This window comes from Equus przewalskii, chromosome 8 (assembly GCF_037783145.1).
Source record: "Equus przewalskii isolate Varuska chromosome 8, EquPr2, whole genome shotgun sequence".
Taxonomy (NCBI): domain Eukaryota; kingdom Metazoa; phylum Chordata; class Mammalia; order Perissodactyla; family Equidae; genus Equus; species Equus przewalskii.
Window position 1 is genome coordinate 77,398,121 of NC_091838.1, and position 27,709 is coordinate 77,425,829.

Sequence of the window (27,709 nt, forward strand, 5' to 3'; positions counted from 1 at the left end):
TTGTTATTCATAACAAATACTTAAGAGAAATACGTTGGTTTGCTGAATGCTGTCTACTTAAATTGATGCAAGTTAGCTTGAGGGAATGACGTTGATTGCATGTTTGTGTCAAAAGAAGAGGTCATTTTAAGCATTTTTCCTTCACAGCTTTTTTAAATTGGTCTCTGTGGACACATGGCTGTTAAATTGCTGTGGGTTGCAGCAGGGCTGTTAACTGTTTGTTGTCGGAGACCTAGAGATCGATCACTGGAAGTCTGGAGGTTGACCAGACGTTTACTCTCAGGAGGCAGAGGTGTAGAATGCCGGGATCCAGTATGGTCCAGTGAAATCTGACATTATGACGTTAAGATTATTTCATATTCATGAAGTATTATTGAGGCATAAATTTCTACCAACACAACTCTAATTTACTCTTTCTGTGAAAGGACCTATGAAAATTGTTACAGCATTTCTTTCAATCTGCCCATTCCCATTTTGCTCTCATTTTTTCATCTTTTGTCTTCACAAATTTTTATCTGTATTTTCTTTGTTTTTTTCTTTTAGAAGAAATCTAAGTGATTCTTTTTCCATTCTCTTTCCCATTCATAAATGTCTTAATGTTTAGCACAAGGCACTTGAATCTGCCACTTGAGCTTGTGAGCTTTTGTGAAATGAGTAGCCAAGAGGAAAGTTCTTGCACAGCTGGTTGTCTTTTAAGATACAAAACTTATTTTTTTTCCCATGCTGATAGGCTTTGCTAGTGAGACATCCATTTTCCATTGTGTTGGTAATTTTTTTACAGTAAATTCCCTTGAGTCTTTTTTTTAGCTCCTCAGGGATATCTATCTTGAATATGACATGTACCATTAGTTCAGGGCTGAGTTAGATTCGGAACAATGAAGCCAGTGGGCTCCATGGCAATGATCTAATTGTGATTCATCTTACTGATTTTAGGACAAGAGGAGTGGACTAACTCAAGACACAAGGCACCTTCAGCGAGGACAGCAAAGGGCGTCTACAGAGACCAGCCATATGGCAGATACTGATTGTACTGTCTGATGTTGTGAAATAGCCAATCTGTGGCCACCAGTCCTGTATACTGTTCAAAGTAATTTTTTTCTATGAACAATCCCTTTTTAAATAAATCAAAATGCTTAAAATCTGAATGGATGGAACTTAAAACTACTTTGTTGAAACATCAATCTGGGCAGAAAAAAAAAAGACATGTAAAATTTTGTTATTTCCAGTCTGTATATGAAAAAATAGGTCATCAAAAGGAAAAAAAATAACTTTGATTAACTAGTGTTAAACAAAAAAATAGGTTTACTAAATATGTTAATCCATCCTTTTAACATAAGCCTCACCTTTCATTTTAAAGGTTTCCATAGAGTTTAGTTATTTGATCTTTCAGCCATATGCTAGTTTTTATTTCTCTTGCCAACATGCGTAAAAAGGGAAGCCAATTACAAGTGCAAATAATGTGGTATTCTTTTGTAACTCGAGTCTTGAAATGTTCTGTAGTGTTAAGCAAAGTCTCCTCTTGCTTGATACTAAATAAACTTTTGAAAGAAATTTCGTGTGTGTGAGCTAACAATTTCATGTTTTTCTTATTTAAAAAGGCCTTCATAAATAGTTGTAAACAGGGAAAGAATTCATTTAACAACGCTTGTGATAAAAGGGTCACACTAAACATTGTACAACTTATTTAAAAAATGGTATAAAATTAAATGTACCATTATATACTCACCGTAGATTTAAATGCTGTTTAAAGAGTCCAAATGGTATCAAGCTGCTTGAGTGGCACGTTAAAACTACGCAAAACCAAATCTTGTTTAAAAACTGGTTTTAAAATAACTACTACTGATTTTCTGAAAAAGATGTGATCAGTTTTCATCTTGTTGAGCGTTTTTTCACTAGTGCAACTTTGGATTTTTTATGAGAATTTTGGTACCTTAATGAACACTTCGCTCCATGCTGGAAGCAATAAGCACAAAGCTTTTAAAGACATTCTGACTTGACTAATTGAGGTCGCACTCGCCAAGGCTGAGGATGTGTAACCCTTAAACGGTCTTCATTTTCAAAGGTAAATAAATCAAATAAGATTTTAATCTCACTTAATTTATCTTAATATAACTAATAAAACCAGAACGATGACAACGTAGCAAGTTTCATTATCCATTTTAGAAAGGGTTTAAGATCACCTAAATTCTCATTTTAAAAAGTTTAATTTGTTTTAGTAATCTAAAAAGCCTTAGTTTAGTCAGTTTAATTGGGGCCAATTATTCCCTATTAAACAAATGTAAAATCTCATAACTAGTTGTTTGTAATACATTATTTGCTAGTAATTGAGGGCACTTCTTAAAACTGACAAATATTTAATAAAGTTATTCTTTAATCATTTGGCTTAAGTTTTTTTTAAATTGTAGATTATGTAAAATGTTTACTTTTTATTTCTTGAAGGATTTCCTTCTCTTTGAGTAAAAAGGTCTTTTCTTTTGTTAGGAAATGTCAGCCGCCTTGGAAGTCAGAGGAACAGCCGTGCCCCCAGCAAACAAAGGTGAGTGCCTTTGCCTTTCGCGCTGATTGTTTGGACGTGTTACAGAAGATGGAGACAATCGCATGCTCCTCTGAAGTCCGTGGAGCATTTCCCATGCTGGCTCCTGTCACCACCACTCGTGATTATGGCACATTAACTCCCAGTCAGGAAAGAAGCTTCTCGAATGTCACCAGGTCAGACCAGTCAGCTGCGTTCAAGCTGCTGGCCTCAGCTCATGGCAGTGTTTAAATACTTGGATTACTTTCTTCAATAAAAACATCACGGTCTAGGAGCTGGCCGCATGGCCGAGTGGTTAAGTTCTCGTGCTCCACTTCAGATCCTGGGCGCGGCCATGGCACCACTCATCAGGCCATGCTGAGGTCGCGTCCCACAAGCCACAACCAGCAGCACTCACAACTAGAGTATACAACTATGTACTGGGGGGCTTTTGGGAGAAGAAGGAGAAGAAGATGGGCAACAGGTGTTAGCTCAGGTGCCAGTCTTTAAAAATGTCTATATGTAACAATCTAGTCGAGGACATGAAAAACTTTCCAGATTATTAAGTGAAACTAGCAGTTTACCACACCTAATGTATAAGAGGATCCCGATTTTATTTTTTGAAAACTGACTGTGTGGACTATATATTCAGATTCAAAATGACATGGATGTGCTAGAGATTTTTGGCTATAATTATCTTAGGCTTGTGGAATTATGATTCTTTGTGTGTGCTTTTCTATCCTTTTGGGATTTTGCAAAACAAATTACTACTTTTGTAAGCTAAATATTATAAAGTGTGTTTTATAACATTTTTTAAATTTTTAAAAAAATCTAGCAATCTGTGAAGGAAAGGTATCATTAATTTGGTCTTTTCAGATATTCTTGCTTTTTTCTAAATCATCCGAAACATTCCTTAGGCCCTGACATTCCAGAGTCTTACCTTTTACAAGTATTTGCATTTGAGCTCTGCCCCTTACTGTGTGACTTCCGACAAGTCTCACTTTTGAAGACAGCACAATGAGAACGATGCTTATTCTCATGTAGTTGTTATTAAGAATTAAGTGCGATAATACTGCAAGAGTGTTTTGTAGTCTGGAAAGTGATGCAATAATGTGAAGTGTAATTGTCAAAGTTGAATATACATGTTTAATATGCATGGGAAATGTATACGGGAAGGATATAAGGGTTTTTTCCTAGAATAGCCAAAATTAGCCTGAAACAATTAAATTGCTGTTAGGAATAGGTCTCTTCACTCTCATAGACCAAAATAAGTTCATTTTGTTTATTTATCTTTGCTTCTTTTCTTGCACAGAAAGGGAATATGATGTATAACACATTTTTTTCAATGTGTGGAGCTATATTGAATTTTTCACTGTTTTCTTTCTTTAATAAGTTTTTTTAGGAATTGGTATATTGAGTAATAAATGTAGGTTTCTTAGATCAGGAATTATGAATAGGTCCCTGATGGATAAACCTCCAAATGGTCTTCAGAGCTAATTCGTAGGAATTGTTCAATTTTATGTTTATCTTCACATTTTTAAAGAATCTGTAGTTTCATCAGACTATAAAAAGGGCTTGTGAGTGAGCAAGGTCGGGAGCCACCAAGAGCAGTCCTGGACAGGGGTGCTCCTGCTTGGCTTTCACGGCTTCCCCTTATTCGGCACAGACTCTCCCGAGCCCTGTTTCTTCCTGTTTCCACAGGAAGGCTCTGCTGTACACATGCAGTCTTCTGTCCCTGAAAGCACATTGCATCGTTCCCAAGTCTTTCCCCCAGGCTTCGTCTGCCCCCTTGGAATTCGTTTATTTTCTCATTTGACAACATTTACTGAGCACAAGTTCTATGCTAGACTCAAAGGAGGCACCAGGAATACAAAGATCCAGAAGACGTGGACCTTAGATTCAAGTAATTCGGAATCGAATGGAGAGGACGGACTGACAAACCAGTACTTGCTATCTGTCCCCATTCCTTTGCCCGTAGAAACCATGCCCATCCTTCAGGACACAGCCCAGTACCCTCTCTTCCACAGTGTCTCCACCAGTTAACACAGGCCACGGTCCCTCAGCCCTCTCTGAAATAGCGTGTTTGGTTTATACTTCTTCATTTTAGTATTGATAGCATGTGACTTAGATTGGTTACAATTTGCCATTATCACCAAGCATGTGCTTATCACCTTCTATAAACGATTTCATTGAATCCTCACAGCTATAAGAAGGATAAGTGTTTTACAAAGGAAGACACTTAAGCTTCAAGAGATGAAGTCATTTATGTAAGCTCACACACCCTGTAACCGGGAGAGCCAATTTTGAAGCCTCCACTTTAATCCAGAGTCTTTGTTCTTAACCATGCTGTTGCGCTGTCAGTTCTCTGGGCTAGCACTGACTCCCTCGTTAGATTAAAGGCTCCTTACGAACAGGGGCTAATTTTTTTGTTACCTTGTATCCCTAAAAGTAACTCTGACAACACTGAGCATTGGCTAGACATTATGATTGGATGACCGTTCCCTTCTCCATCTCTGCCCCACCTCCCACCCCAGAGATTCTTGAATCTTCTTATATTCAAGATATTCCAGTTGAATCAGTGTCAGTATTCATTCAGGTACACTGACTGAGCATCTCTCTGCTGCAGACAGTGGGAACGCAGTGATGAATGCTGTAGTCCCGTCCTTGAAGGCGCCACAGTCTACTGGGGAGATGGGCAAGGAAGGCCTCAAGGGCGGTGACAGATATAGGCACATAGAAGCGAGACGTCCACCAGGTTGGGTGATTAGAGGTGGGAAAGGTGCCATCCCAGGTGCCAGGACCAGTAGAAGATAACCACATAAGGAAGATATTCTGGGAAACATTCATATCCCAGCTCTGCCATTTACCAGCTTTGTCACCTTGGGTAAGTTACTTAACCTGTCTAAGCTGCAGTCTGAGTCACAGTTTATCCGTCCATAAAACGGGCACAGTAATACTGTCTATCTCAGTGTTAGTGAGAAGATTAGAAGCATGCCTGGCACAAATATAGGTATTTAATCATTTGTTGCTTTATGTAAATATTTGGAGTTATAAGAAAACACGATCATCTAGGAAACTTCAGTTATATTAGATAATTAGAAAAAGCAAGAGATGCTGTCTGGTTAGGCAAGGGACACATAATGAGGGATCTTGCAGGTCCTGCTAAGAACCTTAAATACAGTGAAACCACTTCAGTTGTCATCTCCTCTTCGCCTTTAAGCCCGCCCTGCTCCGTTCCCCTGGGTGGAGATTGTGCCCTTTCCAGTCCGTGTTCCAACAAGAACTTTGGACAGAGTTCTGTTTGCCCGGCTTATTGATCCCGTAGCCAGACAGAGAGTGCCTGGAAAAGCAGGGCCCTAACCCGTTCATCCTCTCGTCCCGTCTCTGAGCACAGTGTCTCGCAGGATGAATATGAAAGAATGACATTGTCAGTGTGATCAATACGATTCCTAACAGGCAGTGTTAGAAATGGTGGGGAATAGTTAGCCAAGACAAAAAAGGTCACTCATGTTAATGGCAATTCAGGTGGTCTGGCTCCCTTGGTTTAACTCAAAATTTGACAGTGACTCTGGTCGTGCGTACAGAGACGGGTCCCAGAATGTGAAACTGATGATTTGGGGGGGCAGAGAGGAGTGTAGTCAAAAATCTAATTAACCAAAATATAAGCCACTTTATAAGGTATATGTAATGAACATAAATAATAGTTTATTTTCTCTGCAAATAATATCTACTATTTATGTTGATATTCAGTGTCTTGTAGGGATAGAAAGGAAAAAAATCCATCATTATATTTAAAATAAAATCTACTTCATGCTTGATTCTCTTTCCATGTTTGAGAAAGGTTGTAGAACACTTTTAAATTTGAATTTCAGCCTCCCTTATCGAATGGAAAATCCTCCCCAGTTGAAGCTGATTCTGAATGGGATTCTTTCCAGAATCTCAGTTCTCTCTCTTGGTGGTTAGCGGCCATTGCTGAAATTGATTTTCGGATCTTAGTATCCTGAGTCCTTTAGTGGCTCCCAATGGCTTTCAGGAGAAGCTCAGACTCCCTCGCTCTGAGCATACAGCCCTGCAGCTCTTGGTCCTGGCTGCCTCTCCAGCTGCCTCCAGCGTGCTCTCCACCCTTCCCTGCTCTGCTCCAGCCTTGCTGTTGAATCCCCCAGGGAGCCTTCATGTCTGTGCCATTCTCTGCCGGAAATCACGCCGTTCCCTTCCCACTCAGTGCTTGACATGGCCAGTCCTTACTAGTCTGTCCAACTTGGAAGTGAGACTGGAAGCATCACCTAACCCAGGAAGCCTTCCTTGGCTGGCCGTCTCCACATCTCGCCTGGGTGTGGGATCCCTGCTTGAGAGCCCTCATAGCTCTGTACGGATTCTGCAACCCACTGTCCTTTGATTGCTATTTCCTCTCCTCCCCACCACCGACCACGACATAAACGTCATTAGTGCAGGCGCCATGTCTTGTGCCCAGTGAGTGCTAAATGGATAAGCAGTCGAATGTGTGAGTAAATAAAATGAGTGAGGTGGCGCAGTGTCCCATAGTACAAAGCGGATCGGGACTCACTGGGCTCACTGGACCAAGTTAGAGTCATCCTTCCCTTTGAAGAGAATATAACAGGTCATTAAATGTTGTCATTCACATATATAAATATAAAATCACATTTGGCCACCACTCCTGGCAAGATCCATTCTTTGCTCACCTCTCCACGTCTGCTACCTAACATGGTTCCTGGTACTGGACGGCCCTGGAGACACGGAGATGGAATAAATGCGCAGACCCCACTGCGAAGTGAGCAGGCTGGAGGGATTATCCTGAAGCGAGATTTCTGCTCCACTTGTTGATGTGTCTTTCTCACCACCTGTAAGACTTTGCGTTCTTTAAAGACAGAACCGTGTCCTGTTTGTCATGTTCACCAGATCCCAGCGTCATGCCGGGTGCATAGCAGGGGCCGACAGGGTGTTCACTCAGGGGCGAATGGTGAGCAAACCTGTGAGTCATGAAATACTACACGGAGCACTGCTCACTGTTAGTTTGGTTTTTCAGCAGAAATGAGATATTTACTTCTGTAACTTCTAGGTTTTTACATGGGAAATGTGAAATTGGAAAACCACAGTATGTTCTTTATTTAATAGATAATACATATGCTTGGTGCAAAATCCAAAACTTCCAGAAGAGTAGACAATGAAAAGTTGGTCCATTGCCAGCCCTACCTACCCCCACACACCCAGAGGCAGCTGTTCATATTGGTTTCCATATTTTTTTTAGAGATTGTGCATATGCAAAGCATATATATTTTTTCTAATTACTACTGTTTTTTACGTACAAAACAGTACACTGTTTTCTACTTGCTTCTACACTGTTTTCTACCCTGTTTCACTTTAAAGTATATCTTAGTGTTCATTTTCTATCATTTTATGCTATAAAGCTACCTTTTTCTCTTTCTTGGCTGAATAATATTTATGTGAATGAACCATAGTTTAAACAACTTTTGGCAGACGTGTAATTTGCTTCCAATATTCTGCAGTCATTAAAGACAGTGCTAGAAAGCATAGCCTTACATCCCTGTTACCGTGCACATTTGTATACATCTGTAGAATAAATTTCTAAGTTGGATTTATTGAGTCATTGCATTTTGTAGAGATACTATATCGTTCCCCATGGAGGTAATACTATATCTTAATATGCTTTTCTGAAGGAAACTTGAACTCTAAATATGGTGTCTCTGTTACTAACACCACTGTTAGCACCTGTGGCGACACGGAAAACTCCTCCACTCCGGGTGGGTTTAAAACAGTCTTCCACCCGCAGCAGGGAGACTGGTGCGTGGTGGGTTAGGAGCCTGCACGGATGGATGAGGCAGGGTGAGTTTGGATCCAGGAGGGATGTGTCCCGGGCGCTCAGGGACAGCTGAGAGATATGGGGAGCTCCCCCAGCCCTTGCTCAAGCTTGGGTTGGCCTCTTCTCACTGCTGGAGCGGTTTACGTCGGCAGATGTGTTCTCAGGGCCGGCCCTCCATGGGGCTGACTTCACATTAAGCACTGCGGACGCACAGTGGGTGAGAGGTGGCCTCTGCCCCTGAGGGCCCCCAGTCTCGGAGGAGACAGACCCCTGCTGGCACTTCACGCCACAGTGTCCTCGCCCCCATTTTCCTCATCTCTAGCTACCCTGACTCTGCCAATTCTTCAAGCTCTCCCCACTCTTTCTGCCAAAAGAACCCTTTTCTCTCTTGCCTCTGAAAGTACTGGCTGCCAGCACTCAGTCGGCACACACCGAATTCTGACCATCCGGGCAGTGTTGTGTGGATTGTCCCTCGTCCCCCAGGAAGCTTCTTGAGGGCTGGGAGTAAGTCCGTTACCTCGTGTCACCTTAAAGCACTTTTGCTTCTCAAGCCAGTCAAGAAATACTCATTGATTAACTAAACAATGCCCTAATTAATAGATTTACAATATGAGATGTTGACCTTTGTAAAGTATTAGCCTTGAAAATAACAGTTTGCATCTGGTCCGTCCCCAGACATGGATGCTTTGTGCAGGTGACACCGTGAGGCTCGCTGTCTCTGGCCCGGGGCAGTAATAAAAGGCCGGACGCAGGCAGAGGTGGCGCCGGGGACAGGGCAATGGACCCTGTCTGAGGGACCACAAGGAGGGAGAGGCGCCGCGGAGGAGACCTGAGTGCAGTTTCAAAGTTCCGTGGAAATCTTGAAGCAGGAGGGAGAAGAATGCCAGGTGTTAACAGGCTGAGGCAGAGGGGAGCCGGGCATTGACCGAGGCAGGAGCAGCATCCTGTGTCTGGGGACATGTCAGCAGTAGCTGGACTGTAAGTGCCGGTGCCGGGAGAGGGAGAGGGGGTGCTGCATCTGGGGAGGTAGTAGCCAGGTCCTAGGGGGCATGAACCGGGTCCCCAGGGCTTGGCGTCACCCTTTGTGGCATTGCCGGATCCCCTAGGGCCAAGCATGTGTAACCAGAGCTGTGAGAAGTAAACACAGTGATGACCACCTCTCCGGTGTGATTGTTTTTGTATTTTTTCTTTTTCCTTCTGATTGCCACTTGGGTTTTAAAATAACAGTTTTGTTGCGCCTCAAAATATATCGTATGGTGTTAATTAATAAAAAATTTAAAAGACATATCTGAAAGTTGTCTCTTCTCAGATGCCAAGAATGCAAGGGCTGTGCCAGTGTGTACCCATAGGAAGTCATTTCACATTGTCATCCTGGAGGGTCCATGTACAGCAAGCACTGCCATTCTGATGTCAGACTCCTAAATGTCACAATGCGTAGTGTTTTCATCATCATAGTATTTAATCATTCATCTTCCTTACTAAACACAAATATTTTATGTGCTTAATTTCTGCAAGTCTGTTTTGCATTGTTTACCATAAATATCCTTATTTCTATTAAATTTCTACTTGCCTGCTTCCTCTGCCTACATCCTGCCTTTCCCAACAGAGCATAAATAATTATTTGTTTCTTAACATGTACAAATATATTTCATTTTCCTCTCTTTCAGGAACTTTCCTTCTAATTTTGGACTGCTTAAAAATAGTCAACTCACCAACGTGCCTAGTCAGTAAATGAATTCGCTTGCGAACTTGAAAATCATCTTACTTTATTACTTTTTGCACAATTTTGTGTTTTGTGAAATGTTTTATAAGATGGTATGCTTTTTAATTTGGAAAGCCTGCTAAAAACAGGAAAGAAAATCAGTTTTATTTTGTTGTCTCCTAAAAACAAAAAACAAATGATTTGTGTATTACTTAATAAAGGCTGCCCGTTTTGATCTCTTCTACTTTAATATAAACCTAGAGAAACCAAGTCTTGCTATTTCAGCTCTAAACTTTGCACACTTGAGAACCACGTACAGCTGCAACTCAATGTGAGAAGTCAAGATTCTGCACATGGTCCAGATTTGAAAATGGTTTATCCATCTCACTTATGGAACAATAAATATGAAAATGTTATGCCGAAAGTATTCTGTCACACGAAAGGTTGATTATAAAGGCTTCTGCGGGAAGCAGAGTGGTGCCGACAGAAGGGAAGTGTGGTTTTCATGCCTCTCCGTAATTTGTTATGGAGCATAAAGGTCATAATCCCTGTGGACGGTATTACTCTGTTCCTTCTCTTTTCATCAATTTACTGGCACATTGTGATTTTAATTCAGTGCGCCCCGGGAGGAAGTGTCTTATTCCTTCTGCTAGCAGCTCACACAACATGTTTCCTAGTCTTGGAATTTCAAGAACAGTCTTACGCATTGTTAAATTGTCAGTTTCTTCCCTCAAAGACACATTTCCTTAAGGAGTTCACTTTTTGCGATGTACCGCGTTGGGAGCATTGTGTTAACCACAGCATAACTTCTTATAGGTTTGCTGTTCCTGATCCTCTCATGACGCATCCTAGAAACATGATTTTCCACTCCTGTGATTCCTACGTTTACTTTTGTCAAATACACATTTCCCCATCTCAGAATGCAAGGAATCAAAGCCTGTGTGTTGGAGGGCCGAGGGGCCGCTACGGCGAGCAGGCAGGTGGGGCAGGAGCCAGAGGGCGTGCACGCCCATCAGAGGGTCAGGGTTGGCCCAGTGCACCCTTTCGTTTGGAATTAATTTTACACAAATCGGAACTTTACAGCATAAGCCAGATTGTTGTAAATGAACACAATTTGAGCTCCCTTTTTGCTTACAGCCTTTTCACCTACTGAGTCAGTGACATGTCATAACCCTGCAAGTAAAATGCTGTGGATTTGAACTTTCCAACTCTTATCTCTGTCCCCTTCTCCTTGGTCCCACTCTTAATACCTTCGTTTTGGCCTCCTCTTTTATGGCCTCCGTTACTTAATTCATTAAACACATTTAGTGAGACTCTCATGTGCTGGGCACTGTCCCACGTACTAGAGAGAGAGCACAGGACAAAGCAGAGGGCGTCCTGCCTCAACAGCTTACCTTCCAAGGGAGGAGACGGGCCATCACCCACAAAACAACAGAATGGTGCTGTGGGGACAGCAGAGCACAATAATGAGAAGAGGGGTTAGACTTGACTTTGGGCGGTAGAGGAATAATTGACATTTTAGCTGAGACCTAGGAAACTAAAGAAATGAGCTGCATCAAGACACCTGCAAATGCAAAGATCCTGAGGTGGAAACGTGTTTGGGAGCTTGAGGAGCCGCAGGGATCCCAGTGCAGAAGGAATGGAATGAGTAAGGGGCAAAGACTGAAATGAAATCAGAGAAGGGGCCAGGGGCTGGAGCCCATTGGGCCGAAGGGTCTCCTTTGAACTTTCAGGGAAGACGTTGCGGGAAGTGGGGTGACGTTGAACCAGAGGAGTAACGTGATCCAATGTACATTTTAACAGAATTGCTTTGGAACCACACTGAAAACAGGCTATAGTAGGGCAGGAGGAGACAAGCAACTGCAATGAAAGTAAGAGCATGGTCCAGGGGCACAGCCCTGTGGGTGTTGAGGACGGGCCCAACTTCAGGTCTACTTTGAAGGGAGAGCTGATAAGACTTAGTTCACAGATGGGAGGTGCAGAAAAGTAGGGGTTAGAGGATGCAAAAATTCTGATCTAGAGCTGTTGAGAAAATAGAATTGCTTTCTGAGATGGGAAGATTGTAGAAGGAACAGGTGATACGTTAAGTTTGAGATAGAACTCTGCCCTAGGAGGGGAGCTCTCAGCTGGAGATAGGAACTGGAGAGCCATTAGAATACAGATGTCATTTTAAGGTAGACGGTGAGTGTGGAGATCGGAGAACAGACCTGGGGAATCTACAACAGTTAGAGCGAGATGAAGAGGAAGCAGAGACGAAGAAGGAGTCGCCGACTGGCAAGGGGCCCGAGGGCTGTGCCGCAGGAGGCATCTGTAGAAAGGACTTCCCAGAGTGGGGATGGGATGCTTTGCTGCAGGTTCGGCAAGGGAGGTGAGGGCTGAAGATCAGACACAGGAGCTGCATAGAGGCTCCGTGACCATGCTTGCTTCATAGAGGGAGGGCTGGGAGCAGATCCAAGAGAGAACTGGAGAAGAGAAATTAGTATAGTCAGCGCTTTCAAGGAGCCTGCTTTCTAGAGTTGCTGGAGAGGGGTGTGGAGTTGAGATGAAACATTTGAGAGTGTAAGAGAGAGACGGGTGGGTTGCTGGGGAGATGTGGGGGAGCCATCTCTGCCCAGGAGGGGGCCTGGGCAGCAGCACACAGATGGTAGAGATGGGAGCAGAGCAGAAGGTGGATGGACATTCGCCATGCCAGCAGGTCTCCTTGCATTGGGGTGCCTGCTGCCAGGCCTGTGTAACATGGCCATTAAATGGTGCGTGTCCCACCGTGGTCAGATGCTCCGGGCACCCCCCAGCTTCCCAGCTAACATCAGATTCCTGGGCTCCTACCTACTCTCTAGCTTAAATTCCTGCTGTGACCACAGTCAGGTAATTCTAATGTCTGGACCACCAGGTGGGGTGGACGTCCTGGCTGCCCACACGGCCCCTCTGACCTATGTACTGTGCGCCACCCATGTGTCCTCTTCACTGGTTGCTGCTTGTGGCTCTTTAGATGGACCAGATTGTCCCCTGTCACTGCTTTTTACCCCTGCACATGTGTCCTGTTAGCCTGTCTACCTTTCTCTTCTGCTTCCTCTAACCTAGTGCTTCCCAAGTTTTCCAGAACTTGGCACATAAAGAAAATGATAATATGTCACCGGGAGGAGTGGAGGAAGGTCAGAGCTACATGGCCCCACAGAGCCACCCCTAGCTGAAGGGAATCCATGTCTGTGACGCGTTTTCAGTACAGTGATCTGGAAGCTCCGAGATTCCAGCCGGCTCATACCCATCTTTTCAGACAGCGCCAGACACTCTAACCTACACACCTATGCCTGGTGGCCACGCCGGGGTATAGTCCCTATATTCTTCCTCATCTGTCCCTGCTCTGGCTTACCGCCTTGCAGGACAGACTTTGTCTGAGGCGACTATCCTCCCAACTCGGCCCAGGGCTGACCCATAGCAAGTACTCACTGAATGTCTACACAGACAGCCTCTGGACCGGGGGAAGCCTGGGAGGGATTTGTTTGGGCACAGAAAAGCATTTGAACTTAGGAAGCTGCCTTCAGATTTGAAAAGCAGCTTCACTTTTCCCTGGCTGAGTTCCTCCTGGTCCCCCTCAGACAGCGGGGTCCTCCTTGAGGTCTCCTTTCCCGTCAGCAGCAGGTGGTCCAGCCTGGCAGGGGAAACGTCCATTCCAGCGTTGGATGGATTTTAAGGATCGCAGTGACTTCCTATGGTTTATGAGCGACAGCTGATGGCTTTTTCAACATGTATTTAACTATATTAGACCCTAAAGCCAGCTCTTTGGGGGGATGCCTTCGTGGAGTTGTCAAAATTATGGTTGTGGGGCCAGGCTATTGGCGTAGTGGTCGCATGCTCTGCTTCAGTGGCCGAGGATTCACCTGTTTGGATCCTGGGCACAGACCTACATACCACCCATCAGGCCACACTGTCCCACATACAAAGTAGAGGAAGATGGCACAGGTGTTAGGTCAGTGACAATCTTCCTCACCAAAAAAAAAAAAAAAATTATGGTTGCTGCCATGCCGAAAGATTCTGTACTTTCTGGTAATCTGAGATCCTGCCCTTCAGTGACTAAAATCCTCTGCCAGGTGACCCAGGCCAGGTGCTATTGCACTGAACTATTGAAATCTCTGGCAAAACGTTGCTTGTGTGCAGAAGCTAACAGCTCCTGGTCCGTGCTTCTGCTCAGTGGTGACTTCTAGTTTTCATGCACTGCCGGCTCCTCCGGGCTGCCTAGCTCTGACCACCTTCCGAGGCCCAGATCTGCACCCGCCTAACTGCCTCGAGACACCTGAACGCACGTGAGAGCACTTCCCATGCAGCCTGCCCCACACTCTCGTTCCTTGCTCGGCCCTTGCCCCAAAGCCTCTCCTTCCAAATAGTTCCTTGTTCTGGCTCCTGGAGCTGACAGCCTGAGCTGCAGAGCATGGGCCTCTGTGCTCAGGGCCGTCCTAACTAGAGCGGAGAGCTCGGTGTGTGTGTTATCAGCTGCGGCGGAACAGACCATCCCAGAACTCAGCAGTGTAAAGGACAAGCATTTACGACGTCCTACGATCCTGAGGTTCGGGGATCTGGGACACATTCTGGCCCCGAGCTTCTCCTGAGGGTGCAAACTGTGCCTGGAGCTGCAGTCATCTCAAGGCTTGACTGGCCTGGAGAAGCCACTCACTGATTCGCGCCTGGGGCTGGCAGCCAGAGGTCTCTATCCCTCACCACAGGGGCCTCTCAGGCTGCCCGAGTGTCCTCACAACATGACAGCTGGCTCCCCCAGAGCAAGTGGTCCACGACGGAGAGTCCATGAGTGAGAGTGTTCATAAGACAAAGCCACAGACTCGCACCCTCACTTCGCAAGACACGCGACATCACTTCCTCCACATGCTAGTGGTCAGACACACCTCCCCTGGTACAGTGCCGGAGGTGACTGCACAAGGGGGTGAATACCAGGAGGTGGGGACCTCCCGGGCCATCTTGGAGGCGGGCTCCCACCTGGTCAAGTTACTTTACATCTCTGTGCCTCAGTGACCTCACCTGCAAAATGGGGATAGTAGTGACACCTCAAAGAGACTGTCAGGAGGAGGCCTGACACGTTGTAAGGACTTGATATACATTAGTTATCATCATGGACATACTCCAAGATGCACGCATGCACTTTCAATGTAGAGTGTAGACGCCCTCATTCACTGGTCTGAGAGTTCTCAGCCACCATACCCATGTCCCCCTCTATGACAGTGGCCTCCTGAGCGCAGGATGAGGACTCACCCCTCCCCACATCACCCGCGCAGCAGCAGGCACCCATTGAAATGCCTGCCAAGTGAAGGAACAAGCTCTCAGCAGTCTGAGAGCACCTTGGCAGCCCCTTCCCTCCCACCAGCAAGTGGAACCTAGAATCCGCCAGCCGCCACGTGCCTCGTTCTTGGTGCGCCGGCTTCACCCTTGGCCACTGTCCCATCACTTGAGTGACAGACTTCCCTTAACCTTCATGGCCCCTGAGGAGGGGATTGGGCCTTGGTTTCCCTGCTCGTTCTCCATCTCTCTACCTGCTGGTTCCAGAGCTGTCACTCCCCTGAAGCCTCGGCCCTCCTCCTGGCTCTCTGCTCCCCGGAATCCCCGCCCGCCGCAGCCGCTGGTTGGGCCCTGCCTCGACCTGGCTAACCAGTTGGCAGCAACAGGCTGAGCAAGTAGCTCTTCTGCTCAGTTCTTTCATCTGTAAAATGGGTGATGAGACCCAGACAGGAAAGCAGTGATCAGTGACAGCACGCAGCTGTCACTCACTTGGTCACCACTCCCCCCCACCCAGTGCAGGCTGAGCACCTGCTGCTACGTGGCAGCCTGAGCTGGGAACAGGAGCTGTAGGAATGACGTGCTGCCCTCAAGCAGCTCACAGCCTGAGGGAGGAGGGGAAGTGGGCAGGACGATCACAGGTGCGTTTTCTAAAAACCAGAAACCAGAGAACATTTAGATCTCTAATCTAGCCTAATGTGGGATCTCTGTTTAACAAAATGCAGGATGATGTCCCCAAACCCAGTGCTCTGATGTGCTAATTCATTCTCCCTCTCCCGAAGCCATGCCCCTGGGGAGGCAGCCTGCAGCTGTGGGGGTGGGGGAGAAATCAATGTCAAAACCCAAAGCCCAAGAGAGTTCACCCCATAAAGAAACAGTGCAGGCAAAAGGAAGTGGATCTGCTTCCCTCTGTGGGCAGGAAACTCATGATTTCCAAGACGTCAAAAGATTGAAGAGCCAAGGTCTGACATCTTCAAAAGATAAAAGTGATGGACGAGGAGGCCTGGGGCAGCTGAGTCCCAGGCCACCTCGGCCTCTGTGGCCACAGGGCACCGTCCCTGAAGCATCTGTAGAGGAAGCTTAAGTCCAAGAAAATTCCAGAAGTGCGGGGCCTGTGTAGGCCTCTTCGTCTGGATTCTCTAGATTGAGAGGGCGACAACGTACACAACCGGAATCCACAAGCTACTCCATAGGGGAGAACATGCTGCGTTACTCACCACTAAGACCACGCTGGCCCAATGGAGGCCAGCTGTTCCTCCCACGGCTTAATGTCTCCATCTTAAACCAAATGGTGCAACCGTATCAGAGTACTTATTCCCCTCAGATCTTTCTTCCTACACATCTATTATACTGAATAATTGAGGTCAAACTACAGATACTTTAGAAAAAAATTCTTTCCCAATAAACAATATTGAGTGACAGGCCTATTTCTCTGCTTCTATGCAGCCAACAACGTTCCCTTCCACCCATATAGTGTTTTAGATGATTTTCATCTAGTATCCGACAACTCTAAACAGATATCTAGATTCTGACTTTTCATGACAAAGCAGGTGATCTACACTTTAGCCTGCTTTCTGCATGCCCACGGTTGGCTGGGGCATGGAGCCATGGAGCCATGGAGCCATGGAGCTTTGGAGCTGAGGCACAAGCCCTTGGTGTTTGCCCCAGTCCCCACCATTCTCTATTACCTCCCATGCAGCTGGCTTCAGGCATTTGCTGGCAACTATTTGGCCTCATTTTTCATTTGCATTTGATGTCCATGGCCCAAGCAGTGAGGCATTGTCCCATACTCTCTACTGTGTCCCACGAGGGAGTCAAGTTAGCTAGAAAAAGTCACACCCCGGTCTGATAACTATTCACAATGAGATGGTTATTTGAAAATTCAGCAAAACATACTCCCTAGGCCTGTCTCCTGGTTCCCTGTGAGCCCAGCAGGGTAAGGCGGTGAGACAGGACTCAAGAAGGGAGCGATTCTCAGTTCCCAGGTGCATGCCCTCCTTGACAGCCTGTCAGGTGGAGAGGATCGCCGAGCAGATGGCTCCCAAGCCAGGAAGACTGTCAGGGCATCCTCTGCCTCCCCTAGCTGGAGCAGCCCCGGCAGGTGAGAAAAGAGGGGCCTGCCACACTGCCTACAGGTGACAGGAGAAACCACCGCCTGAGCAAGAGCCAAATACAGAAAGCTGACCCCTCCCCCAGGGCCACCAGCACCCCGGCTTCCCCACATCCAGCCACTCTGGCACCCAGGGGTTTCTCTCCACCGGGCGGGTTCTCATTCTTGTACTTGGCTTTAAGGCTGTACTGCCCTAGGCTTCTGCGGAGGCAGGACTCCTGGGTCTCGGGACCCTCTTTGCCCTGGCTGATGCCCCAGGCTTTCACATCCCTTCCTTCTCAGGAGGCACCAGAGACAGTTGCCTGTCCGAGAGGGCTGGCCTCTGGATCCACTGTCCAAGGGTTCCACCAGGTGTGTGGCAGCCACTCACGCATGTCACACTTGGGGCCAGAGGGTTGGAATTCCAGGCAAAGAGGCTTCTCTCAGAGAGGCAGGACCATGGGTCCCCAGCCTGGCCTGGAAACCCTGAGTGGGTGGCAGTGAGAACGAAGAGTCAGAGACCTGGGTGTGGGCCTCAGACCAGCCACTGCCCAAAGGGCCCCAGGCGAGTCATTTTATTGCTCTGAGCCCAGGTCCTTGTTTGCCATACCGAGACATGCCATGGGATGTTTGTAGAACACAGTAGGTCATCAGGACCTGATTACTGTTACTGGAAGAAGAAGAAGAAGGAGAGCTGTGAAGGGAGGAGTCAGGATCAGGATGCTCAGTGTAATTCAGATCCCGACACGGGCTGTGCAGGACCCACGATACAAACGTGCATTGGAGACATGTCTAGAGAGCGCGTCCTCCCTGTGGGCGATGGGAGGGGAGGAAGCACTCTCTTCTGAGGCCAGCAGGGTCGGGCAGGCTGCACGGGGGGCAGAGCTATGAGCTCAGCTTGGGGGCCCCCAGAGGCAGCGCTCCCTGGGGCTGGCATCCCAGGAGAGGGGCCGGAAGACGGGCCTCGCACGTCCCAGCATCTCTTCAAGATGCCAGGGCACATGGTGCTTGTCTCCAAAGATGATGCCTGTGGTGGATGTGACATGGCAGATATGACACGGTGCCTGTGGTGTGATAGACAAATCCCCGAGACAGACCTGCCACCCGTCTCAGCTCTACCACGTCCTGCCTTTGTGATTTGGGGACAGTCCCATAACCCTATGAGCCTCAGTTTCCTCAGTTGACAAACTAGAATGATGATAGCACTAGCCTTGTGGGGTCTGTTGAAAGAATCAAAGGAAATCTGGGTGCAGGTGGCCCGGGTCCCCGCATGGGGTAGGCTCTTGAGCTGAGGCAGGACCAAGGGGTAAGGAAGCACTGCCCTCATCGAGGGGCCTGTGTCCTCCCACTGTCGGCTGCGGTGGGAGAAGAGTGAGCGGGGGCTGTTGTGCAGAGAGGCAGAAAGGAAAAAGAAAAGGCAAACAGAAGCCATCCCAGCCTCGCAGGACAAGCGCAGACACTTGTCTGCTCCGTAATGACTTTCTATTTTTAGATGGCAGCACTGTCTGTTTGTGACCTGCTTTGTAAATAGATGCTTTGCAGGCTGGATGAGGCCGTCCTGTGGGGGTGAGAAGAGAGAAGGGGGGGATGCCGGGAGTGGCACCAGGGCCCAGCCTGCCCCTGTCTCGAAGAGGAAAACTCCGCCTTGAGTGCAGAGCCTTGAGGAAACCAGTTAGAGGGCAGAGGGATGGAGCGGGACCCCAGGCTGTGCCCCATTTTTTGGGTCCATTTTGAGGGCGTTCACTGCACAAAAGTTATTTGCTTGGTCATATTGGAATTGCAGTAAATGCAGCCAAAAAGGTGGGGAAGTGGGGTCAGCCAGTCATGGCCAGTCCAGCACGATGAAAAGAGGATCTGACTAAACTCAGGAGGAAGGGAAGGGGCTTAATCTCCGTGGCCACTTCCTGTGGGCCAGGTGCTGCGCTGGCTTCCCGGGAGAGCGGGATGTGCTCTAATATGTGATTCCCATAGTGACCCTGAGAGCCAGGAACATGTGCCCGCTTGGCTCCTGCCAGTTCTGACTTCCAAGATCCCAGAAGGTGAGGGGCACATCTGGATTGCAGGCCCCTCTCTCTCGCTCCCGTGCATCGGTCCCCTCCTACTCCTGGTGGACCACATGTCCCAGCCCCTGGCATCTGGCTTTTGCTGATGACAAGCAAGGGGCAATGACTGGTGCCACCTGACAGGTGCTACCTGTGGGCCACGGCGCTTGAGGACAGACGTAGCTTCTCTGCCTCATCTCCCCTCGTCAGCGGGCTGAGGCCGAGGAGGGCAAATCCCCACACTAGAGAGACCCGAATAGCCGCCAGGAACACCCGTCAAGCTGCCCTGGACCCCAACACCAGCAAGAACAAACTTCTCATGGGCGATCCCTGAGTCACAGGCCTTCCACGCTCGGATGGTTCCCTGATGGTCTGTCCTCATTAGTGCAGGCTCCAAGATCTGTGCTTTTCTCCACCCACTGTGCCATTATGGGTCTAGGAAAGTTCTAGTGAACCAAGTTTGGTCTCTGAGCTTCAGCTGTCTTGTGTGGAAAATGGAGGGATTGCTACAAACCTGTCCACAACCAGTTGCACCTTATGGTTCTGGGTTCTCAGGACCATTCTGCTTCCAGCATGACGTCATGGGATGGGCGTGGAGGGGCAGGGGAAGGTGGGATGGCCAGTTTGGTCAGGGGCTGGTTCCCCTTCTCTCTCTGAGTGAACTAGGGGCTCCAGGGGCTCCGCTCCTCCCTGTGTTCCATTTTCTCACTTGCTCCCCTTCCCCACCTTTCAGCCACAAAGCCACGCAACCGCTCCAGGCTCCATTCTTCCACGGCAAATCTCTCAGACACAGACACTGTCAGGGCCCTACCTACCATTCCTTCTGCCACCACGTCACAGAACCTTCTGTGAAGGACTCCCTGACATGTGACAGCCTCCTGATTTGAGCACCAAGGTGTCCTCTGCCTCGGGAGTATGCCATGGAGTTGATGCCCCAGGGGGACTCCTCAGCCAGTGAGGGATGGCCTCTGGTGGGAAACTCACAAAGCTCCTTGCCTCTATGGATGAAAATTCAGAGGTGTGTCCTCACCCAATTTCTCAGAGGGACTGAGCCCTGACATGCTCAGCACTGACCGCTCGTTAGCACAGCCTCTCTGGGCCTTTCTCACTTCCCTCTCTTGCTTCCTCGTTCTCTCACAGTGCCTCCCGGCTCACCTCCCAAATAAGCTATTTGCACCCAAGTCCTTATCTTAGGGTTGGCTTTTGGGCGAACTTAACTGTAGTAGATAGAATAATACGCCCCAAATATGTCCATGTGCTAATGCCCAGACTGCGTGAATACATTACCCTACATAGCCAAGGAGGCCTTGTGGGCGTGACTAAGTCGAGGATCCGGGATGGGGGGTGACCCTGGATTATCCAGCAGGACCCACTGTCATCACCAGAGTCCTTATAAAGGGGAGGCCACAGGGGCAATGTCAGAGAGAGGAGGTATGAGGACAGACCCAGAGGTTGGAGTGATATGCTTTGAAGATGGAAGAAGGGGCCACGAGCCGAGGAGTGTGGTAGCTTCTAGAAGCTGGAGAAGGCCAACAGAAGGATTCTCCCCTGGCGTCTCCAGAAAGGAATGACATTTTACCAAGACCTTGATTTTAGTCCAAGACCTTGATGTTAGCCCAGTGAGACCCAAAATGGATATCTAACCTAGAGAATTTTAAGACACTATTCAATCTGTGTTGTGTTAAGCCACTAAGTTGGGGGTCACGGTAGCAACAGGAAACTGAGGCACATCTCAGCCAACTGAGGTGGCCCTCAAAGGTGATCACGAGAGCTCACGTTTCGGAGTGAGGCCAACCTGCCATGACTTTCCTGGCTCTGCTCACGAGCAGGGAGGCGTTCGGTGAATTGGGCAGCCTCTCTAATTCTGCTTTTTGGATAGATTTTCAAGGTTACTTAAGAGAAAACTCAGCAGGATGTGGGAAGAAGGGGGAGCAATTTCTTTTTCACTTCCCTTAAATAACAACAACATTTTATATTCTGTGCGGAGAAGACACACCGTCCCATCGCCTCTCAGGAAAAAGGTATTGCTCCCATTAGTTATATAATTAGATTCATAGAAGTTGGTGGATTTTTATCATTTCTATTTACTTATTTTTGTGCTTTGCCTCATTCCCCGTAAAAGGGTTTGGGGATGGTTTCCTGCAAAGCGTGCATGCTACACAAAGGATAAAAGGAGAAGATGAGGGAAAAGCAAGTGGGGTTGAGAAAATGAGACGCAGCCAGAGGAAGGTGAGACTGGAGAGCAACATGTGTTCCATAAAGGCTAAAATGGGCCTTGAGCATCCCAGCAGCCAAGGCAAAAGGGGACAGGGGCTCATTGCAAGATTCAAGTGTCCACAGTATATATCCTTTAGGGTATGTGGAAGAACACAGGAGCAGACCGTCAGGCTGGGGGCAAGGGCAGTATTAAGAGCAGAAGGCAGGAAGGTGGGACCAGGAAGCCTTCCGGGAAGAGGCAATGCCTGAGCTTAATTTTGCCGTTTGAGGGGTGTTGGCCAGGGAAAGAATGAAGGACAACCCAGGCAAAGGGCAGCAGGAGCAGAGCATGATGGGGAGAAATGGAGACTAGGTGCAGGCCTGTGGAGCTGGAGGAGGGGACAGGAGGCCAGGCAGTGGATAAAGCCCCCGGGAGAAGTCTAGGGCCTTGCAGAGAAGCTAGAACGTGACCCTGTGGGCAGTAAAGGGACACTGGGGGTTTAGCAGGATGTACACGGCACCTAATTCAGAGTTGGTGTGAGGATCCCATGTTAGCTACCATTATTATTGATCTCTCCCTGTCTGATTAACTGCAGTAAGAATCTCTCACTGAGCTGTGGGGTGAGGTTAAATGGGAGCACCCTGGGACCCCATAGGGATAAGGGGAGCCGAAGTCTTTGAGGGGCAACAACATGCCCAGCGCTTTGCATGCTGGGGATGGGATGAGCTCTCTGGATTCCTTCCCTTGTGACTGTTCTCGAGATTTGTACCAGGATCCTTCTGTTTGCGAGCGTCAGAAAAATCCAGAACAAGCTGGCTTTCAGCCAAAGGGGAATTATTGATTCATGTAAGCAGAAAAGTCCAGGGAATAGAGCTAGCCTGTCCATTGGATCTGGTCCTGCCCTGGCTGCCCGCCCCCCTCCCTTCCGTGCTCCCAGGATGCTCCCTGTCCTCCAGGTAAGATCCGGGCCGTCCTTACCTAGCAAAACCACCGAAATCCACTCTGATTGGACAGACTTGGGTCACGTTGCCAGCTCCAACCAATCGCTGTAGCTGAGAGAGTGAAGAATCTGATTGGCTCAGCCCTGAGTCTGGCTGATCTAGGGAGGCAAAATTGGGGTACACATGCTGCATAACGGGAATGGCCGGCGCCAACCATCCACTCTGGGCTTGGTGTGGGCTGGAGTTGATGGAAGTCTCAGATTTGTGAGCAAGGCTGGGTTGGGATGGGCCCAGAGCACCACAGGCCGGGAGAGAGGCGAGCGTGCAGGTGGGAGTTGCAGATAAGCCGCTTCTGCATTTTTCTTCACATCGCAGCCTTTCTCAAAAACTGGACTGGGCCCATCGAAGTGTCTGGAAATTTGGTGCTTCTGGGCTAAGAGTGCCAGAGCTAGGAAGTAAAAATACAGGATGCCCAGTTCAATTTGAATTTCAGACAGGCAATAAATAAGTCTTTAAGTACAAGTATGTCCTTCACAATATTTGGGACATATTTTATTCAAAAAAACAATTCATTGTTTACCTGAAACTCAAATTTAACTGGATGTCCTCTATTTCATCTGGCAACACTGCAACCTAGGCTCTCCATTTGTCGTGAAGCAGCCTCAGACCCTTCAAAGAGATTCAGCTTATTCTTTGTGGATCTGGACAGAACCCACGCCCGCCAGCATCATCTCCCCAAATGGAGATTTTCCTGCTCAGCTTGGGGAGGAAGCTTGCAGCAGTCAGAGTCTCGTCTGATGGTGGAATGAGCCAGTTTCCCACGAGGAAAAGACGTTGGTCTCCCTGTGGAACCCTCGTCCCCCTCCTTAAATTCCCATGCAGAGGGGCTCCCCTGGACTTTCTCAGCTGGGGCCTCAGCCATCAGAATACTATGCACACTGGGATCTTCTCTCTCTTCTAGCTCTAGGCAGGACCAGAGGGAGGCAGTGATCTGAGAGAATATGCCATCATTGGAGAACCACATTCTCCCTTGGGAGAGAAGACGACTCTCTCAGGTTCTAGACTTGAGCTCCTCTCCCACAACCTTCTTGGAAATCTGACACAGCATTTTGGTTTCTATCTTTTTGGCCAGTACTTAGCAATTTGGTCACTCCTGGCTGCAAGAGAGGCTGGACAATGTAGTCTTTTAACAGAGCACACAGCCTACATGAGATAATCATGTGGAAGAAGAAAGAGAGGGAGAATATTGCATGACCACTAGCAGCCTCCACTACAATAACAGATCTTGATCCATTTTCCTCTCCACTCACCTGACTTCTGAGTTTTCTGGCTCTGAGCTTGATGGGCGAGCTGGGGGTTTCACATGGGCTCCCGACAGCCCAGGAGTTCCGGCAGGTGCTGGAGGCTTCCTCCGGCCTGAGAAGGGGTTCCTACATTTTATGGCTGGTTGTACACAGCTGGCAGTTTTATGACCCTTTCTCCAAACAAAATCTTACTCATATGAACAACTGGTGAAATTGGAGCAGCGCCGGGTAAAGCCACACCCTGGAGCTCACTGGAAGCCCCTCCCGGGCTCAGCCCTGGCAGACCCAGGCTGCAGGAACAGAATCGGAAAAACCACTGGACCAGACAACCTTGGAGGCCCTTTCGTATACGAGGCCCTGCGACTCTAAGGCTTAGTGACTACAAGGCCTCCTTTCTCCAGAGTGACCTCAGATAGAGGCCTCCTGGATTTCTGGAAGATTCTATCCTAGAGTGCCCTGCTTAGAGTTGGAAGATCCCTCAGGTCTCAGCTTTGGATTTGGGAATCCACTGCTGCCAAACTGAATGTCATTATAGGGTGAGACTCCAGGGGAAGCTCAGGATGCATGCCTCCACCCGGAGTCTGGGTCCAGGTCAAGGATGCCGTGCGCACAGCAACAGGTTCAGAGTGGCGTCTGGGGCGGTCTCTCTCCTTCCTGTGGGAAGGTAAGCACTGTAAGCCACAGTCTCCACCTGCCCTTGGCCGTATTGGGGGTCTCAGCCCCTGTCTTCATAGCCCCCCTCCAGCTTGAAGGAAGGTGAGCCACTCACCCAGCCCCACTCACTTGAAAACCAATTAGAAGGAAGGGCGAAGCCCTAACGTGGCCCTGGGTGTCTGCTTATGATGGTGTCTTTGGGGTTCCACTAGTCCAGTCCAGCTCACAAGGTTAGGGTCCAGCCCTGGTATGGGCAGCCGGAGCCCTGGCTGTTGGTCACATCTGTCTTCCTCTGGTTTCCCTTGGCATTGGGCCTCTTGATGGGCTGGCGAAGGCTGTTTGGAGCACAACCTGGGCATCCTGGCTTCCCAGCCACCTCTAATCTTTGCACCAGAAATGACCCACCAGGAGGGCCAGTTAGGAATAACTTGCCACCCGCCCTCAACAGACACACACACACACACACACACACACACACACGCGCGCACGCGCACACACACTTCAGAGGAGAGTTCATTATTAATGGAAGCCATTACCTTCCTAGGGCCTGGAGAGCAAGCTGCCTCCCCAGGAGAACCCTCCCTTCTCCTCTGCGTGCCCCAGGGCCCAGCACACGCCACACCCGCGCATAGTAGGGGCTTCCTACTCGCTGGGTGAGCCAAGACCTGCGCCGGGTAGATGGTCGTCGGGGCCACATAATGAGAAGCGCATTTGTCTTGAATGACAAATACCCAGGAAAGAAGGAAAAACTGCTTTGGAAAAGACATTTGTGTCCTCTTTACTTATTTATGTGTTTATTCATTTATCATTTATATTCATCTGCTCCTTGGAAGGGATTTGAGGAGTCTTACAACATTAAAACACGCATAAAAGAAGCCAAAAAAAAATTCTACACCAAATAAAGATCACTTAAAAGCAGCAAAAGATATATATCTGTACCAGGTACCCGGGCTGAAGTCGCTTCTGCCTCTGAGCTGTTTAGCTCCCAGGTGCCTGAGAGGTGAAGTGGCGGGGGCACATCTAGTCACCAGGCTGCTTCGCCCATCCCCGGGCCTCCCCCGCCTCCCCCTCACTCTGGCTGTCCTGGTTCGCGCCTGCAGCCCATTCTTCATGCAATACCAGGGAGGAACGCATTATCAGGGAGGAACATGACATTAACCCTACACAACAGACGTGAAATGCCTAGTCCCATGGTTCTCACCTGTTGTCACAATCAGCTACCAGAGCACTTGCCCCGAAGATGGTGTGACTGGTGAGAGTTTATGTGTCTAAGTTTGTGCCTTTTTGGTTTTTTCTGTGTTAAAATAATTGAGACCGGCTTTAAGAGCATCAACTGAGCTGGCTACCTGAGACAGGGGAGGGTTTTCAGTGAGAGCAGATGGCAGCGTTGGTCCCGGTGGGTCTGCAGTTTGGCGAGGAGCCATGGGGAGAGGCCCTTCTCTGGGTATAGGCTCTTCCTCCATGTCCGTGGGTGCTGGTCACTGGGGAGCTGTCAGAATGACCTGGTCCCAAATGCACAGTCCTGTGTGACAACGAGGCGAGAATGGATGCCTCCAGTGCATCTGGGGTGGACAGGGGCAGGAGGAAGGGCTGGTAGTTGGTGAGGAGGAGCGGCCCCTGAGTGACGCTCCTCCAAGGCTGCAGGAATGCCTCCTCCCACCAATGGGACTCCAGCCACACAGCTCAAGGGAAAATCTGGGGACCACAAGGAATTGATGAAGACAGGATGAAGGGTCGTACAGTGAGGAGCAGCTGAGGAGCTCTCTGGATCTGGGAAGCCAAGAATTCTCACTAATCAGCAGTCCCGGCCACCACAAGGACATAAGAGGGTACAGCGAATATCGCCCACTTTAGACCAAAGCCCTTCACTCTTAGGAGTGATCATTCTGTCCAACCTTCACTGTAAGATTGCCACACCTCTCTCACCCCTCCTCCTAGAGCAACACTGACAAGTGCTTCTGCCTTTGCTTGCACACCCACATTGATGGGGAGCTCATTATCTACCGAGACAGCTCGTTTCTTGTTTGACATCTCTAGCAAGACAGTGTGAAAAGGGTTAAGACAGAGGCTGGCAAAGGAGCTAGAGGAGCCCAGAGGAAGGGCTCACTTAGTTTTGTCTTCCTCAGCTGGACTGTGGGCTCCTTGAGTGCAGACACTCTATCTCATCAGTATTTACACCTCCAGCCGTGAGCATGGTGCTTGGCGCACAGGACACGCCCATCACACATGTGTGGATGGAAGTAAGGACAGGGGAGAGTGGAGGAAAAAAGCAGGGCAGGGGGGACATTAGTCCTTCCTTGTATTGACCTAAAACTTGCTTTCCTCTTGCTTCTACCCATCGACCTTTAGGCCATAAAAAACAGACCCAATCTCAGCAGTCTTCAGCGGTCCTGCCAGGGAAGACTAGGGCCCCGTCCAGGGGGCAGCCCCTCAGGTGCTGGAGGACATCCTCTGTGCACCTCGAGAATGCTCCTCCAACAGAGAAGCCATCCGGCCGTCCATCACAGCCCTGCCTCTAGTAAGACTGGGCGACCCCGGGAGAGGCCCACGGAGGCTCCCGTTTGATGATAATGTGAGACCCCCAGTGTGGACATGGAGCCCCACTGCTGGGAGATGGACATGATAACAGCAAATTAAACCCTAGTACTCGGCAAGCACTCAGTAAGAGCAGCTATCCTAATTCTCATATTTTCAATAAGTTCCCAAAAGAAGCAAAAATCCATATTGTGCTTGGTTATAAGTGGCAAAAACCTGGTTTAGACAAATTAGTCTTTTCTCTTTGCATAGTGAGAATCTTGAAGGTCATGGGCCCAGAGGTGGGGTAACAGTTATAACAAGGGGCTCCAGAGAGCGCTAACTGTGAGCCTGGCCCAGTGTCTGACATATAATCCTCAGAACAGCTTGCCAGGTATGCTCTCAGCCCCCGCGCTGCAGATGAGGTAACAGACCCAGAGAGTTTAAGAAACTTGTCCAACACACACAGCTGCTAGGTGGCTGAGCTGGGATGCACACCCCAGGAGATCAGGTTCCAGCATCCACGCTCATTACCCTGTTCTAGAACATACTTTGAGGGTGCTGCAGCTCCGCCCTTCAGGCTGGGCTAAGGACTCCGTTCAGGGACCCCAATTCCTTCTATTTTTCTGCTCAGC

At 48.4% G+C, this 27,709-nt stretch overlaps 1 protein-coding gene across 10 annotated transcripts in view; it reads left to right on the forward strand.

The window, feature by feature from the left end:
• Positions 1–10,285, forward strand: part of KHDRBS3 (KH RNA binding domain containing, signal transduction associated 3) — a 189,853-nt gene extending 179,568 nt beyond the window's left edge. For 4 of the 10 annotated variants that reach the window (XM_070631012.1, XM_070631008.1, XM_070631002.1 and 1 more), the window contains exons 9-11: positions 934–2,062; positions 2,482–2,536; positions 10,019–10,285. In XM_070631012.1, coding sequence (XP_070487113.1) covers positions 934–1,025 — 92 coding nt within the window. In that variant the 3' untranslated portion in view covers positions 1,026–2,062; positions 2,482–2,536; positions 10,019–10,285. Of the gene's footprint in view, positions 1–933; positions 2,063–2,481 lie in introns of all 10 variants that reach the window. The other 6 variants (XM_070631004.1, XM_070631010.1, XM_070631003.1 and 3 more) reach the window with 2 other exon arrangements.
• Positions 10,286–27,709: the final 17,424 nt, after the last annotated feature.